Genomic DNA, 17,441 nt, shown 5'->3' with positions numbered 1-17,441 from the left:
GTCAGATATCGCTGGGGTCTGGCTGAATTTACTAGGGAGAGGCTGAAAACGCAGAGATCGGGGCAAGTCCTGGGCAGGAAACACTTATCTTATGGATTGAGGATCAACTTTATAAATAATTTTATATTTACAGTATATATACTTTATCTGTTCCTTCCCTATTTGAGGTTTTCAGCTGAATTATGTAATGTGGTTCCATAATTACAACTTCTCCAGAGCAGCATTCACTAAACCCCCAGAGAACCTACAATCTGCCACATTCTGGGTCATTCCCCTGGTCTCCGTGCCCATCTCCAGACCGGAAACTGCAGACGTACAAAACCAAGTACTACAGAAGCTCAGGAAAGGTGTCAGAATAGTGAGTGCAGCTCTGAGGCATAATACAGGATGTAACTCAGGATCAGTAATGTATGTACACAGTGACTGCACCAGCAGAATAGTGAGTACAGCTCTGGGGTATAATACAGGATGTAACTCAGGATCAGTAATGTAATGTGTGTACACAGTGACTGCACCAGCAGAATAGTGAGTGCAGCTCTGGGGTATAATACAGGATGTAACTCAGGATCAGTAATGTATGTACACAGTGACTGCACCAGCAGAATAGTGAGTGCAGCTCTGGAGTATAATACAGGATGTAACTGAGGATCAGTAATGTAATGTATGTACACAGTGACTGCACCAGCAGAATAGTGAGTACAGCTCTGGGGTATAATACAGGATGTAACTCAGGATCAGTAATGTAATGTGTGTACACAGTGACTGCACCAGCAGAATAGTGAGTGCAGCTCTGGGGTATAATACAGGATGTAACTCAGGATCAGTAATGTATGTACACAGTGACTGCACCAGCAGAATAGTGAGTGCAGCTCTGGGGTATAATACAGGATGTAACTCAGGATCAGTAATGTATGTACACAGTGACTGCACCAGCAGAATAGTGAGTGCAGCTCTGGAGTATAATACAGGATGTAACTGAGGATCAGTAATGTAATGTATGTACACAGTGACTGCACCAGCAGAATAGTGAGTGCAGCTCTGGGGTATAATACAGGATGTAACTCAGGATCAGTAATGTAATGTATGTACACAGTGACTGCACCAGCAGAATAGTGAGTGCAGCTCTGGAGTACAAATGTGTCTAGTTTTGGGTGATCTCTCTCTTCCCAGTGACACTTCGGACCTCATCACTTGCATTGCTGATCTGCAGTACAATAACCAGAAGCTGCAGGAGCAGCAGAGTCAGCTGAAGGCTTCCAACGAAGCTCAGGAGGAGTCCAATCATCGGCTCCTGGAGGAGAACGAGGAGCTGCGGAGTCAGTTGCAGAGGTAATTTTCTGGCCACGTTAATGACATTCCTGGTACCTGCAGACGAGGCTCCACTGAGGTTTCCAGTTGCTCTATATTATTTCCAAATGATGTAAATCTAAACGTTTGTCAGTGTTCTGGCTTCACAGCGGAAATCAAACTTCCTCCTGTTGCATTATCGCTGCTTCACTTTCTGCTTAATTCCTTTATAACTTGATTTCTTGGTGATTGTAATTCCAGTGCTTATACCTACCATGCTGCAACTTCTGTCTGCTGTACAGTACACTGCCGCTTTGTTTTTTCTACTGCACAGTAAACTGCCTCTCTGAGCTGCGCAGGCTTGTATTTGCTACTGTACAGTAGACTGCCTCTCCCTGCTGTGGTGGCTTGTTTGCTACTGTACAGTAGACTGCCTCTCTGTGCTGCGCAGGCTTGTTTTTTCTACTATACAGTAGACTGCCTCTCCCTGATGCGCAGGCTTGTATTTGCTACTGTACAGTAGACTGCCTCTCCGTGCTGTGCTGGTTTGTATTTGCTACTGTACAGTAGACTTCCTCTCTGAGCTTTGCAGGCTTGTATTTGCTTCTGTACAGTAGACTGCCTCTCTGGGCTTCGCTGGCTTGTATTTGCTACTGTACAGTAGACTGCCTCTCCGTGCTGCGCAGGCTTGTTACAGGGTTTAATGGTCTTCCCTTCCTCCCCGCCTTGCAGCGCTCAGCAGTCCATCACTGTAGTGCGGACCATGAAGGTTGAAATCGAGGAGTTAAAGTTGAACATGGCGGCCCTGGAGGAGTCGAAGTCCGCGCTGGTCGCCCACAACAAGCAGATGGTCAGCGGTTTACAACTTTATATTGTGAATCGTCGCCAGCAATTTAGTTTTTGATTTATTTTTTTCTTGTGTTTTGTAGGGAAAAGAGAATCTGTCACTAATTCAAAAGATCAGCTCCCTGCAGGACGAGGTGTGTGAGACTGGAGAGCGTCGGGGGGGACTGGAGAGCGTCGGGGGGACTGGAGAGCGTCGGGGGGACTGGAGAGCGTCGGGGGGACTGGAGAGCGTCGGGGGGACTGGAGAGCGTCGCGCAGGCGTCGGGTGGGGGGGGCTTGGGGGGACCGGAGAGCGTCGCGCATGTGTCGGGGGGAGCGGAGACCATTTTTAGCCCTATATTTTATTTAACCTGCTTCTCTAACTTTTTTTTCGCACCTCGTTCGCAGAATCAGTGCTGCATCCTGGAGGTTGAAGAGGTCAGAAAAGCCTTGTCACAAGTCACAGATAAAGCTGCGGCGCTCCAGGTAACGTCCGGCTCTGCTGGCTGGGGGTCTCCTCGCACCCCTTTTTTGGGGGGGATCATAATTTGCAGACTTTTCTCATTCTTCTCTGCGATCCTTTCCCTCCAGTTACAGGGGACGGATTTTGAGGGCGCGCTGCAGAAGAAGGACGCTGAGCTGTTGGTGGTCAGTGAGCGGACTGTGGGGGTCTTTATATGGGGGTGGGGGGCTCTCCATCATTCTGCAATGTCTTAGGTACTTTGTATCAATTCCTTTGCTTACCTTTCATTAAAGAGAAATATTCTAGTTTTCCTCTAGAAGATGAAAGCCTGTCTTTATCTAATGCTCGGCACAGCGGAGGGCCTGTTAGTGTATCAGTCATTGTTTTCACCAGTGACGTCTCTTTATTACAGAAAGACCATTATATTGAGGAGATGAAGTCTACACTGATGGAGTACAGCTCAGTCATTGAGGTATAAAGACGGGAAAGGGTTCTTAAAGGCAACCTCTACCTTCTCATGCTACGCTAGTTTCCCTTTATGCAGGGAGGGGACCATTACCACTACTTATTGGGGCAATAGTGGGGCTCCATTACCTTGTTATAGGGGCAATGGAGCAATTCTAACTCATATTTCTAAGAAGGAAGAACTGTGGGGGGTGTGCTCTGTGTGTGCACTTCTGATTGGTTCACAGATGGGATGGATTTGTAGGACACGCCCCCGCAGAGCGCTCAGTATGGATATTTAGGGGTACAGTTGCACCAGTCAGGCTGAAAAAGACTCTGAATTTGTATGTTGCAAAACTTTAAGCCTCTTTTGGTTCCTTTTAAATCTGATTCTTCTAACTTGGGGAGAATGAGTGCCATCTTGGTTTGTGGCGACTTCTGACTCTCATGGCTGTAACCTGAACTCAGGCAGGTGTCAGGAGCCAGAATAAACTGTTCTGCCGCCTCTGGAAGCTTCAGACGGACATCAGGTCCTGGTTGTGCAGGTTGATGGTAGGTGTCCCCCCCCCCCCCCCTTAAATTCACTTTTCTCAATTTTGTTTCCAGACTTTGCGAATTGAGAAGAATAAACTGGAGAGAGATCTGCAACAAATGGAGCAGGAGCTTCTGTCGTGAGTCCACAGCAAAGACCCCGGATCTGTGACCGCGATCGCCCCCACAACCTGCAATAATTCTGTATCTATTTCAGGAACGGGATCAACTCTCCGATCACCTACAAGCTGAGCCGCGTCATCGGTGGCGGCCTGAACTCTCTGCACACAGAGCTGGAGTACGCGCAACATTCGCTGGAGGTGATCACCGCATATATGGAAAGGGACTGTGGGCACAGAATGACTGAGCAAACAAAGCACAGATAAAGTTCTTAGCCCTCCGATTCTGCTAAGTGTCCTAGAGTCCCACTAAAGCCTCGGGCTCCCGATGCCCGGTTGCTGCGTTCTGGCTCTGAGGGTGCCCGGTCACACTTCCCCTCTGAGCCCTTTTTCCACTCCTGTGCTCCCTTCCTCTGTAGCTTCACCCCATACAACCCTTCAGGTTATCTCTCTTCCCAGAGGCTGCAGCTCCCATGTGGCTGCTAGGCCTCTGTCTGTTCCAGACGTCCTTCCTCTATCTCTCCCTCCTGGAGACTAACTAGTTCCTCCTCCAGGCCAGGATACATAAAGTCTAAGGAAGCTCCCCTGAATCCAGGTCCTGAGCTCCCCCTCCTGGCCTAGATTCAGATGTGTTGATACTTAATGGAAAGAATGACTCCCTTGCCTCCAAGCGTGACATCACCCTCCTGGAGAGGAAGGCAACATCACTGCAACAGCCGGTTACCTGGGGTGTTGCACTTCCAGGCAGTGAGCCGCATCCTCCTGCTGGGAGGCTCTCTGCTCCGGCACACTGAATCCCCTGCGGGCATGTGTCCCAGCGACGTCATCTCTACAGGCCGGGCAGAGCACATCCAGGTTGTAGCCACGGTGGAACGCAGGAAGAAACCCGGATATGGGTATCAAATAATGTCCTAGATGTCTGTAGGCTGTCCTAATGTATGCTTCGACATGGAGGAATCTGCCAAAGCTGAGGCTAGCTCTGAACAGAGCCAGGGGCATGTGAGATTAGTGAGATATCCACTTAAACCCTTACCCACACACATGACATGTACTCTGTATTCTAGGGGGAACACCCAAAAGGATGGCAAGAAAGCCGGGAAGGGTAGAAGATGTGCTATCTGTAACATCAAGCTACCAGACACCTGGCAGAAGAATCTATGCGAACTCTGCACCTCAAGTCATCAAAGAAGAGCAGTCATCTCTACTATCGGATATGAGGTCTATAATTAGAGAGGAGGCCCACACCGCGATCTCAGGGCTAGTCCAAATGCATTTTTCGCAGCTCGAGTTCGAGTGGTCCCCGTGCCATGAGGCCAAAGGAGATAGTTGTCCTCTGAGGAAGACCTATTTTCAGGAGACTCTGACCAGGAAGAAGGGGAGATGTCAGCTGATCCGCCAGAGGGAGGGAAGATACCTTTTCTCCTGTGAGGACACAGACTAACTCCTCCGAGCAGTAAGAAGCACTATGCAGGTGGAGGAAACTCAGAAGCCTCTCTCCGTAGATGAGATGTTTGGTAGTTTGAGGTCCCAGAGGAATAGTCTTCCCGGTCAACAGCCACATCCGTTCAATGATCAAGGAGGAGCGGGAAGACTATGAAAAAAGCTAGCTATTCCTAGACACTTCAAGCTCCACCTGTCCGTTGAGCCGGAGGACATCAAAGCGTAGAAATACATCCCCAAGATCGATGTTCCCGTAGCCAAGGTGGCAGAAGAGGATTCTCAGGCAGGAATTGGTAATTAGCTAATGCTGCCCGGAGAGCTATTTGGCTAAAAATATGGTTGGTGGATGCACAGTCCGAAAACAAGCTGTGTTCCATTCCCTTCTAGGGCAATAGAGTGCTTGTGTCTGTACTAGATTATATCCTAGAAAAGGCATCTGACAAAAAGAAAGGGTTCCCCGAGGAGAAACCAAAGAAGTCAGTCCTTTTGTAGACCCCCAACCCAACCAGAGGTCAGGCTATAAGGGGAAGGGCAAGTCAGGCAGATCGAGCTACCCCAATGGAGGTAGGGGTAAGGACTCTATCTCCGATTCAGGAATAAAGTGATGCTGTGAGAGTGGGGGGACGGCTAGGGCAGTTCCTGGGAAGTTGGCAGGAGGTCTCAGAAAATCAGTGGGTGTTGGGGATAATCTCTTCGGGTTACAGAATAGTTGACCCAGACCCCGCATTCGAGGTTCATAATAACAAACTCCCGCCTCCAGTCGGCCGTTTCCCCATGTGGTCAGATGTCCAAGATCTCCTAAAGATCAGAGCAATAGTCCTGATGCCCGAGCAAGAAAAATGAGGGCCACTACTCCAGTCTCATTTCAGTGAAGAAACCCTCGGGAGAAAGCAGGACAATAATAAATCTGAAACCCCTAAACTGCTGGATCAATTACAAAAGATTAAAGATGGAGTCCATCAGGTCTACAATTCCCCTGATAGACAAAAACGCGGTGATGTGTACCCTAGACTTAAAAAATGCATACTACCACCTTCCCATCCATGCTTCCTTCCAGTGATACTTAAGGTTCACTCTGAGGGTCCAGGGGAGAGTCCGTCACTACCAATTCTGTTGCCTTTCCTTTGGCCTAGCCTCAGCACCCAGATGTTCAAAAAGCTGGTGGCGGAAGTGGTCTCCTACCTAAGGAAACAGGATATCCTCATAGTTCCTTACCTAGACTACTTCCTGATCATAGCCACCTCCAAGGAGCAACTCATGGAGCACTGCTGGACCTCGGTCTCCATGGTACAGAAACTAGGATGGGTGATAAACTGGAAGAAGTCGGATCTCTCTCCAGAATCCAGGAAGAGGTTCCTGGGGGTTCTCCTTGACTCCCTAAGAACATCTTAATTGCCAGTAGAGAAGCAGACCGCTATAAAGGGACAGGATCCGCTACTTCACAGGATGCCGTTCCATCAGTGAGGCAATGAGGCTCCAGGGGGGTCATTCTATCTGCCTGGGACAAATGCCAACTGTCCCTGGATACCGTGGTGCCCCTATCCGTCTCGGTGAGGAAATCTCTACGTTGGTAGACCATTATGGAATACTTCCAGGCGGGAGTTCCCTGGGTTCTCTCCCCCTGCACAGTAATCGCCACAGATGCAAATTGGCTAGTCTGGGGTGCCAATACAGAAGGAAGATACTTCCAGGGAACGTGGAACCCAGAAATCAGAGCCAGGTCCTCAAACTTCAGAGAACTGTATGCAGTATGGAAGGTACTACTCCAGGTCCAGTCGGTAGTCAGGGGCAGGCATGTAATACTGTTGGACAACACAACAACTGTGGCCTTCTTATGCTATCAAGAGGGTCCAAGACATCCTGCCCTACAACATCTGGCAGGGAAGTTCATTTGATGGGCAGAAAGGATGGTGCTATCCGTTTCAGCAGTTCACCTAGAAGGTTCCAGGAACCAGGTGGCAGACTTCCTGAGCAGGCAAAAGTTATCTCCGACAGAGTGGGAGCTGAACGAAGAAGTGTTCAGCATGTGGCGTCAGCGCTGGGGAAGTTCCACAGGTAGATCTCTCCGCATCCGGAGAAAATGCAAAGGTCAGGGAATTTTATTTTTTTTTCTCTAAACCTCCTAGACAATCTGGCGGACGTTGACGCACTATCGCAATCATGGTGAGAGAAACTGTCCCATGCATTTCCCCCTCTTCCTCGGATTCCAAGGGTACTGAAGAAAGCACAGGAAGAGAGGGCAAAGATAATGTTGGTGGTGCCCTTCTGGCCGAGAAGGAGTTGGTTTCCTCTGCTGAGGAAGATGTCAGTGGAAGATCCCATCCTGCTTCCAAGAAGAAAAAAAACCTTCCCTGCCACGGCTCAGTGTTCCACCACAATCTGAATAGTCTACAACTTTCGGCATGGATCCGGAGAGGCAGGTCCGGAGATTAAAGGGGTTGTCCGATGAGGTGATCTCTACCCTTCAAGCAAGCAGGAAACCCGTAACCTCAGCAATATATAACAAGATCTGGAAGAGTTTCTGCATGGACTGTGGGGAGTCGTCGGTGGATACAATTTGCCCGGATATTATTATTATTTATTTATATAGCACCATTGATTCCATGGTGCTGTACATATTCCCAGGATCCTTGATTTCCTGCAGACGGGTTTCAATAAAGGCCTTAGACCAAGTTCCCTTGGAGTACAAATTTCAGCGCCAAGTCTATTCTTTGACTCTCCCCTATCAGCCCACCCCTGGATAGCAAGGTTCTCCAGAGCAGTACAAAGGCTGAGACCTTCAGTGAGGAGATCTCCCACCTTGGGATCTGAACCTGGTGCTCAATGTACTATGTAAGCATCCATAAGGACCAGTGAACAGTATGGACATTAGCAGATTCTCGTTTAAAACGGCTATCCTAGTAGCGATTACTTCAGCCAAAAGGGTAGGAGAATTACAGGCCCTGTTCATCAAGGACCATTATCTGCAGATATGAGGACCGATTAGTCTTGAGGCTTGGCCCGGCTTTTCTCCCCAAAGTGGTGTCAACCCCGAATATTAACCTGGAAGTCGTACTTCCCTCCTTCTGCCAGCTCCCTAGAAACCCCAAGGAACAGTCCTTTCACTCTAGATGTTAGGTAGATAGTTCTCTACTACCTGGAAGCAGACAGAGACTGGAGACAGGACGTAAACTTATTTGTGCAGTATGGAGGAACAAATGGGGGTAAATAGGCTGCAAAATCCACAATAGCAAGGTGGATCAGATCCACGATTGGTCTGGCATACGAGGCTGACGGAAAACCTCCTCCCAAGACCCTAAGATCCCATTCAACTAGATACATAGCCACTTCATGTGCAGAAAGAGGGGGGCATCAGTAGATCAGATCTGTAGGGCCACAACATGGTCCAGTCTGAGTACCTTCTTGAGACATTACAAAGTAGACTTAGTCTCAGGGTAAGTGGCCTTCAGTAGGAAGGTTCTTCACGCAGTGGTCCCACCCTAGATCACCATACTTTGGTATTTTCCATGGTGCTGTCAGGATTGATGACCTGGAAAACGGTTACTGGACCTACCGGTAGTTGTGTTCCAGGAATCCATCCTGACAGCACGGCAAGTTCCCTCCCTTCTGAGAAATTCCATACTTATGTGACGTAATGTTTGTATAAAGAATCATCAATAAATTCTGTTGCATCCATCCTCGTGTGGTACTTAGAACAGACACGGAGGGCACTGAGGGGTGGAGATGGGAGTGTCCTTTTAACCTCTCAGTTCCTGTCCCAGTGAGGAGAAGGACGTCCTCCATTGTGCTGTCAGGATGGATTCCTGTAAACACAATCACCGGTAGGTCTAATTACAGTTTTCTTATGCCTAGATCTCTACGCCTGACTGGATGAACTCAACTGGACGAACCTCTTCTCTTGACATCACTTTGGATCGTGAGGTTTTGTTGTTGCTTCAAGAACCCAGTCACGAACAAATGTCCTCAGAGTTCAAGACCATTCTCCTTGGGCTGGTGAGTGGTGGGAGATGAGATGGGGCGGCTGGTGGATCTAGGATGATGGTGGTGGCTGGTGGATCTAGGATGATGGTGGTGGCTGGTGGGGTGTGGTTGGCTAGAGTGGGGGTGGGAAGAGTAGCGGTGGATTGGAGAGTGGTGGGTTGGGTTGGAGAGGATGGTGGCGGCTTGTGGGTTGTGTGGGAGAGGGTGGTGGCAGCTGGCTGGTTGGGTTGGAGAGGGTGGTGGTGGTGTGGTGGCTGGTGGGTTGAAAAAGGTGGTGGCGACAGGTTGAGTCACTTCTAAAAGTGCCCAGATAAAACACTATCATGGAGTAACTCGACTACCTTTTATCTTCAGCTGCGATCTTGTTTTTTTTTGTCAGTGTCCGTGGTCCTTGATCTCGCATGCATTACTGGTGTGTGACTAAAGATTCTTCATATATAGCTTCTCCCTATAATCTGACAACCCCCCCCCCCCCAACCTCACACTCCATCACCCAATCTTTTTTTTTTTTTCTTTTTACTTTTTAATTTCCGTTCCAGCAAAAAGATGCCAATGTGATGGCTGACCAAGTGCTGTTCCCCCTGCAAAACCTGATGGAGTCACATATTAACGTGGAGGATCTCTCTGGGAAGATGATGATGGTAAAGTATGTCTCCTGGTAGAACTTGAGATATTTGGCAATGGTGATCTGGAAAATGAAATGTACTAAGGAATGTCACTGATACACAGGATGCAAAAGAGAAGTTTGTCACTCGGAAATCTTAGAAATCGGTGACTACTGGAGTCATGATGATCTGTTTTGTGTAATACTACATTTCGCCTGTAGTGGCCACTGCAGAGAGCTTTCCGCTGATCATCACTGATCAGGGTGATCGACTGATCACAAGGGGAGCTGCTTCTCGATAAGGGCTCTCCTTAGAGGATGTTTATATGTAGTTTTATTTCCCTACATAAAAACTGATACAAACTGAAAACTGCAGGAGACTTTTTTTTTTTTCCTAATCCAATTTAATCTCAAATGGGGGGGAAACTGCAGATAAAAATAAGCAATACTTAAACAGTTGACATGTTGTGTCTGCAGATGGCAGTGCCAGGACTCGACCCTTTACCTCTCGGGACATCCCCTTTACCATTCTGCTTCTCCTCAGATAATACAAGAAGATTTGAGGGAAAGGAGGAAAAACTGGGAAGTAAAACTCCAGCAGCTGCAGCAGCACCAGGAATCTCTGGACAAGGAGTTCGCAAAGTCGTCAGGAAATCTGCGGAGGCTGAAGACGGAGCAACTGCACCTGAGGAAGGAGCTGAGCGCCAGGTGAGACGGGACTGATCATCTGCCCCTGTGCTATGGGCCAGTGGTGACCTAAACCCAACACCTCAAAGGGCAAAACATGGACCCAATAATCTACACGCGTCCTAGTAATATTACTGTACATAGGGGGCGGTATTATAGCAGCTAAAGTCTCAAGCATTATTATTTTAACGGCCTTCAGCTCTTTCGAGCCATGACAATGTAATAGATGAACGCTCTGTAGGGAGATCGATGTTGTGGAAACCTTAGGTCACCAGGGTCTTCTCCACAGTTAGCTTGATTGTATCAAACCATCGGGTTGCTGGTCTTCCTCTTCGCCTTTGTTCTTTCTATTCTTCCGTTCGTCCTTCTCCAGTGATTGCTCTCTTCATATGATGTGTCTAAAGTAGGCAAGTCGTAGCTTGGTGATCCTTGCTTCAAGTGACATGGCTGGCTTGATTGATTTGGTTGCTCTCCTTCCCATCCATGGTATTGAGAACATCCTTCCCCATCGAAGGCTTTAATTCTTCTGTCTTGTTTCTCTATCGTCCAGGTTTGGCATCCATATGTTGCCACAGAAAAGACCAGATGTGTCTTCACTGCCAGTGACATGTTTCTGGATTTGGAGACCTTGTCCCATGACTTCATTGTTGATTTTACCATAGTTATTTTCCTATTGACTTCCGGTGTCGTCACTGCGATTTGTCACTGATCTGAGTAGGCTGAAGTCCTTCACAACTTGCATTTTTTCGCCGTCCATCTCAGATGTGTCCCGGTTGTACCTGGCAGTAGTCAATATCTTTTGTCTTCCTTGTATTGAGTAGTAGGTCCCATCTTGTCACTCCGAAATAAGTCCTTCATTCCATCTAAGCTTGTTGCTATCAATGTTGTATCGTCTTCGTATTTAAGGTTGTTGATGATTTGTCCAGCAATTTTGACTGCTTCATCTTTTTCGGCAAGTCCAGCCTTCCTGAAAATATCTTCTGTGTATAAACTGAGGAGAGATGGTGACAGGGTGCCTCCTTGTCTGATGCCTCACTCTACTTTGAACCATGCCGTGTCCTGTTCAGACAGTTACTTTGTGGTCGATGTAAAGATTCCCAGTGAGGCTGATCAGATGGTTCGGCACACCCATATCCTTCATGGTATTCCAAAGTTTCTGGTGGTCAACAGTGGAAGACTTTGCTGTAGTTGATGAAGCAGAAATCTATTTCCCTGAATTCTTTGGCCTTTTCCATTATCTCTTGTTCCTCTGCCTTCTCTGAATCCTGCTCCTTCCTCTGGCAGCTCTTTATCAGTAAGGCTATAGCCACCTTTGTAGGATCTTCTGTAGTATTTAACTGGCGTGAGGTATGAGCGATAGTTTCCACAGTCAGGAGCATCTCCCTTCTCCAGAATAAACATGATCTTCTCCAATCCTTAGGCCATTTACCAGTTGACCATATCTGGTGACACCGGCCTGTGATAACGTCAACTGCAGCTTCAAAAGACTATGAGCTCTAGTGGAATATTGTCACCTCCCGGTGCTTTGTTGTTTGACAGAAGCTTTATCGCAGCCACGACTTAGTCTTTCAGCATGTTCGGCTCTCTATCATTTCCAGTCTCCGGTTCTACCCGTATCAGTCTTTCTTGTAGAGGAGCTCCGTGTCCTCTCTCCACCTTTCCTTGATCTGTTCTGGCTCAGTTTGTTCCCATCAGCTTCTTACAACATTCCCACTCTTGGCTGCAACGTTCCTTGTCTCTTTGATCTTTTGCTTTGCCTTCCTGGCCTTGCCCTAGAGATGTTTGCTTTCTGACTCTGTACACATCTTTTGGTAATAAAGTTCTTTGTCTCCTGGAATGGCTCTCTTCAGTCTTTTACTGATGTGGTCTGCATCCTGCTTGTTACACATTTTTTTTTTTTCTTTTATCTTTAGGGTCTCTTCTGTTAACCACAGTCGCACAGGTATCTTCTGCCTCTTGTTTGTCTATCTGGCTTCTTCAGTAATAATAGTGTTTGTGTGTCCGTAAGTCCTCTGGCTTACTTTCATCCGTGCCCAGTGATCTAAATCTATTGTGAAGACCATTCCAAAAATTTCCGGTATGTTGGTCAAAGTTGGAAACTGCCTGTTGTCTAGTCTGTTTGCACAATTTAACTCTAATCTCTGATGTCAAAAGTTCTTGGTCGGTTCCACAGTCGGCTCCTGGTCTTGTTTTCACAGGAATAATCGACCTCTTACTTTGGTCTTTGGCGAACACATATGAAGTCAATCTGATTCTTAAATGCCCCATTCGGTGACGTCCATGTGTAGAGTCTCCGTTTGTGATTTTGGAAGAAGGTGTTTATGATGGACAGCTGATTTGTCATACAAAAGTCAATTAATCTTCCTCCAGACTCATTACATTAACCAAGTCCAAAGTTTTCAACAACGGTTTCATGTTTGCCATGGACCACTCTGGCAGTCAAGTTTCCCATGATAATGAGCAAATCTTGTTTTGGCATCTTGTTGATTTTCTTCTTGAACTTGATCTTAGAAGAGTTCAAGGTCCTCCTGATCAGCATCTGTTATTGGTGAGTAGACGTGTGTGATATGCTATGTAGGTATCATTTTTGTGTATATTTCTATTTTACTTATTTTCATGGTGATCTCTTGTAGAAGGAGTTATTTGCTAATTGATGAATGGCTGTTGCTGCCATCTGATATCAGCCCCCACAGTACTGTATTGTTTGCTAATATGCTAATATGTTGACCTAGCTTGTTGAAACAATGAGCCCCTGAGACCTTTTCCCTCCTGACCTGTGAATGAGGAGGGAGACACAGATCAGTCCTATGTGGAATGATGATGTGTTCACAGCATCTCAGAGGATCACATAGTCCATATACGCTTCTTTCTCTCTGTCTGCTGGATTGTTGGACTTTTATCCTGTAACTGAACTGCATTCGTGTTCTGGACTATTTTATCCTTTGTGTGGAGGATCATATATTGACCTTTCGTGTTTTTGCCTAAATAAAGGTCTTGGGATTGTTCACTCTTTGCTGGCTCTGTTGATTGTGTGGTATCGGAGAAGGACCCCGTGTCAACATGTATAACTGTGACATGGATTGGCGCTCTTTGTTGTATCGAGATGACTATCACTGACAGCCAGTAGCGTAGCTACCGGGGGAGCAGAGGGTTCGAGCGCCCTGTGCCCAGAGTTCTGAGGGGTTCCACCTGGAGCTACGCTACTGATTAAACTGCACGCACCGATACAATTACATTCTGCGGCAGTATTATAATAGTTATATTCTTGTATATAGGGGGCAGTATTATAGTAGTTATATCCTTGTACATAGGAGCAGTATTATAGTAGTTATATTCTTGTACATAGGGGCAGTATTATAGTGGTTATATTCTTGTACATAGGAGCAGTATTATAGTAGTTATATTCTCGTATATAGGGGGCAGTATTATAGTAGTTATATCCTTGTACATAGGAGCAGTATTATAGTAGTTATATTCTTGTACATAGGGGCAGTATTATAGTGGTTATATTCTTGTACATAGGGGCAGTATTATAGTAGTTATATTCTTGTACATAGGAGCAGTATTATAGTAGTTATATTCTTGCACATATGAGCAGTATTATAGTAGTTATATTCCTGTACATAGGGGGCAGTATTATAGTAGTTATATTACTGTACATAGGGGCAGTATTATAGTAGTTATATTCTTGTACATAGGAGCAGTATTATAGTAGTTATATTCTTGTACATAGGGGCAGTATTATAGTAGTTATATTGTTGTACATAGGGGCAGTATTATCGTAGTTATATTCTTGTACATAGGGGCAGTATTATAGTAGTTATATTCTTGTACATAGGAGCAGTATTATAGTAGTTATATTCTTGTACATAGGGGCAGTATTATAGTAGTTATATTCTTGTACATAGGAGCAGTATTATAGTGGTTATATTCCTGTACATAAGAGCAGTATTATAGTAGATATATTCTTGTACATAGGAGCAGTATTATAGTAGTTATATTCTTGTACATAGGGGCAGTATTATAGTAGTTATATTCTTGTACATAGGAGCAGTATTATAGTAGTTATATTCTTGTACATAGGGGCAGTATTATAGTAGTTATATTCTTGTACATAGGGGCAGTATTATAGTAGTTATATTCTTGTACATAGGAGCAGTATTATAGTAGTTATATTCTTTATATAGGAGCAGTATTATCGTAGTTATATTCTTGTACATAGGGGCGGTATTATAGTAGTTATATTCTTGTATATAGGGGGCAGTATTATAGTAGTTATATTCTTGTACATAGGAGCAGTATTATAGTAGTTATATTCTTGTACATAGGGGCAGTATTATAGTGGTAATATTCTTGTACATAGGAGCAGTATTATAGTAGTTATATTCTTGTACATAGGGGCAGTATTATAGTAGTTATATTCTTGCACATATGAGCAGTATTATAGTAGGTATATTCTTGTACATAGGGGCAGTATTATAGTAGTTACATTCTTGTATATAGGAGCAGTATTATAGTAGTTATATTCTTGTACATAGGGGCAGTATTATAGTAGTTATATTCCTGTACATAGGGGGCAGTATTATAGTAGTTATATTCTTGTACATAGGAGCAGTATTATAGTAGTTATATTCTTGTACATAGGGGCAGTATTATAGTAGTTATATTCTTGTACATAGGAGCAGTATTATAGTAGTTATATTCTTGTACATAGGAGCAGTATTATAGTAGTTATATTCTTGTACATAGGAGCAGTATTATAGTAGTTATATTCTGTACATAGGGGCAGTATTATCGTAGTTATATTCTTGTACATAGGGGCAGTATTATAGTAGTTATATTCTTGTACATAGGGGCAGTATTATCGTAGTTATATTCTTGTACATAGGAGCAGTATTATAGTAGTTATATTCTTGTACATAGGAGCAGTATTATAGTAGTTATATTCTTGTACATAGGAGCAGTATTATAGTAGTTATATTCTTGTATATAGGGGCAGCTTTCCTCCTGTGTGATGTAGATAATACGGGCATATTTGGCAGTGAGCAGTCGGCTGACTAATGTTTCGCTGCCACCATGAAAGGGTTAGTGAGCGGCAGTCACTTTGGGATCTGGAGATCTGGCAGGTGTTGCGGCGCTTGTCCTTGTGGCGTCTGTGTACTGTATTCATGATGTGTATGTAAACACCATGTAATCGCTCTTCGAGGCTTCACACGGGGAGACGGATCCATCTCTCGCTGCTGTCTTGGACTCTCGTGACGCCGGCGTTTTGTCCTGCGCCTCGTGTGACCTTTGCTCGGTTTACTGCGCGCTCTTCGGATTTTGCCAGGGATTTAGGCCTAGGCTTAAGTTGTCAGGATGATGTGAGTGCTGGTCTACGGATGATGAAGTTGTTCTAAGTGCTGTATCCCAGGAGAACTGCCGGGTGGAGACGGAGTGGAGCGGCCTCACGGCTCCGGCGCCTCCGTCACTACAGTCTCCCGCTGACTGTTTCCTTACCGCATTTCTCCGGCCGTTCCACCCTAGTTTTCTTCTATATATATATGTTTTTTTCCTTACCGTCACAAACTTCTGAAGCAGGTTTCAACCGAGCTGCCAGACTAACCACACTGCCCTCTTCTCCTGACTTCCCACCTTTGTCCAAAAAGTCGGGTAAAATATTGGAGATCCGGGCGAAGATGCTGCAACTTGTAAGTTTTTTTTTTTTTTTTTTTTTTTTTTTTCCTGGAGGTCTGCACCAACTTTGCTCAACAGTATAGGAGAAGCGGCTGATCGGGCGTCTAAGCAGAGGCGACCCCTGAGGAAGCCACCCTGCTGCGAAACGCTAATGAGCCAAAATCACAGGAACAGAAGCTGCGTGAGCACTGCAACCTCGTATGTGCCGCCGTCTGCTGTGCAGAGCTGAACATCGTTACAGTCTCACCTTGTTCTATAAACCCTACTCTGATTTATATAAAACGTCTGCGCTCCGATCTTTGTACAGAACGCCTCTGGATCTGACTACAATCATGTCCACATCTATAAAAGATGGATGAGAGAAAACCGCCAATCCCTGTACTGCAGCCCCGAAAGGAAACCGGCAGGAGGAGGAAACTATATACCGTCCTCTCCACAAGGGGGCAGTATTATAGTAGTTATATTCTTGTACATAGGGCAGTATTATAGTAGTTATATTCTTGTACATAGGGGCAGTATTATAGTAGTTATATTCTGTACATAGGGGCAGTGTTATAGTAGTTATATTCTTGTACATAGGGGCAGTATTATAGTAGTTATATTCTTGTACATAGGAGGCAGTATTATAGTAGTTATATTGTTGTACATAGGAGCAGTATTATAGTAGTTATATTCTTGTACATAGGGGCAGTATTATAGTAGTTATATTCTTGTACATTGGGAGCAGTATTATAGTAGTTATATTCTTGTACATAGGAGAAGTATTATAGTAGTTATATTCTTGTACATAGGGGCAGTATTATAGTAGTTATATTCTTGTACATAGGAGCAGTATTATAGTAGTTATATTCTTGTACATAGGGGCAGTATTATAGTAGTTATATTCTTGTACATAGGGGCAGTATTATAGTAGTTATATTCTTGTACATAGGAGCAGTATTATAGTAGTTATATTCTTGTACATAGGAGAAGTATTATAGTAGTTATATTCTTGTACATAGGGGCAGTATTATAGTAGTTATATTCTTGTACATAGGGGCAGTATTATAGTAGTTATATTCTTGTACATAGGAGCAGTATTATAGTAGTTATATTCTTGTACATAGGAGCAGTATTATAGTAGTTATATTCTTGTACATATGGGCAGTATTATAGTAGTTATATTCTTGTACATAGGAGCAGTATTATAGTAGTTATATTCTTGTACATAGGAGCAGTATTATAGTAGTTATATTCTTGTACATAGGGGCAGTATTATAGTAGTTATATTCTTGTACATAGGAGCAGTATTATAGCAGTTATATTCTTGTACATAGGAGCAGTATTATAGTAGTTATATTCTTGTACATAGGGGCAGTATTATAGTAGTTATATTCTTGTACAT

The 17,441-nt window shown here is 44.9% G+C and overlaps 1 protein-coding gene across 2 annotated transcripts in view; it reads left to right on the top strand.

Annotated features, from left to right (window-relative positions):
- The window catches only part of IRAG2 (inositol 1,4,5-triphosphate receptor associated 2), a 101,272-nt gene that overhangs the window by 49,942 nt on the left and 33,889 nt on the right, over positions 1–17,441 (top strand). For both annotated transcript variants that reach the window (XM_077267189.1, XM_077267188.1), the window contains exons 7-17: positions 1,171–1,329; positions 2,020–2,137; positions 2,217–2,267; positions 2,521–2,598; positions 2,704–2,760; positions 2,988–3,047; positions 3,626–3,690; positions 3,768–3,870; positions 8,962–9,102; positions 9,630–9,731; positions 10,239–10,402. In XM_077267189.1, the coding sequence (XP_077123304.1) occupies positions 1,171–1,329; positions 2,020–2,137; positions 2,217–2,267; positions 2,521–2,598; positions 2,704–2,760; positions 2,988–3,047; positions 3,626–3,690; positions 3,768–3,870; positions 8,962–9,102; positions 9,630–9,731; positions 10,239–10,402 (1,098 nt within the window). The remainder of the gene's footprint in view (positions 1–1,170; positions 1,330–2,019; positions 2,138–2,216; positions 2,268–2,520; positions 2,599–2,703; positions 2,761–2,987; positions 3,048–3,625; positions 3,691–3,767; positions 3,871–8,961; positions 9,103–9,629; positions 9,732–10,238; positions 10,403–17,441) is intronic.

The sequence above is a fragment of the Ranitomeya variabilis genome, chromosome 5, assembly GCF_051348905.1.
Source record: "Ranitomeya variabilis isolate aRanVar5 chromosome 5, aRanVar5.hap1, whole genome shotgun sequence".
In the NCBI taxonomy this organism is placed as follows: domain Eukaryota; kingdom Metazoa; phylum Chordata; class Amphibia; order Anura; family Dendrobatidae; genus Ranitomeya; species Ranitomeya variabilis.
This window is presented reverse-complemented; position numbering and strand designations above follow the sequence as displayed.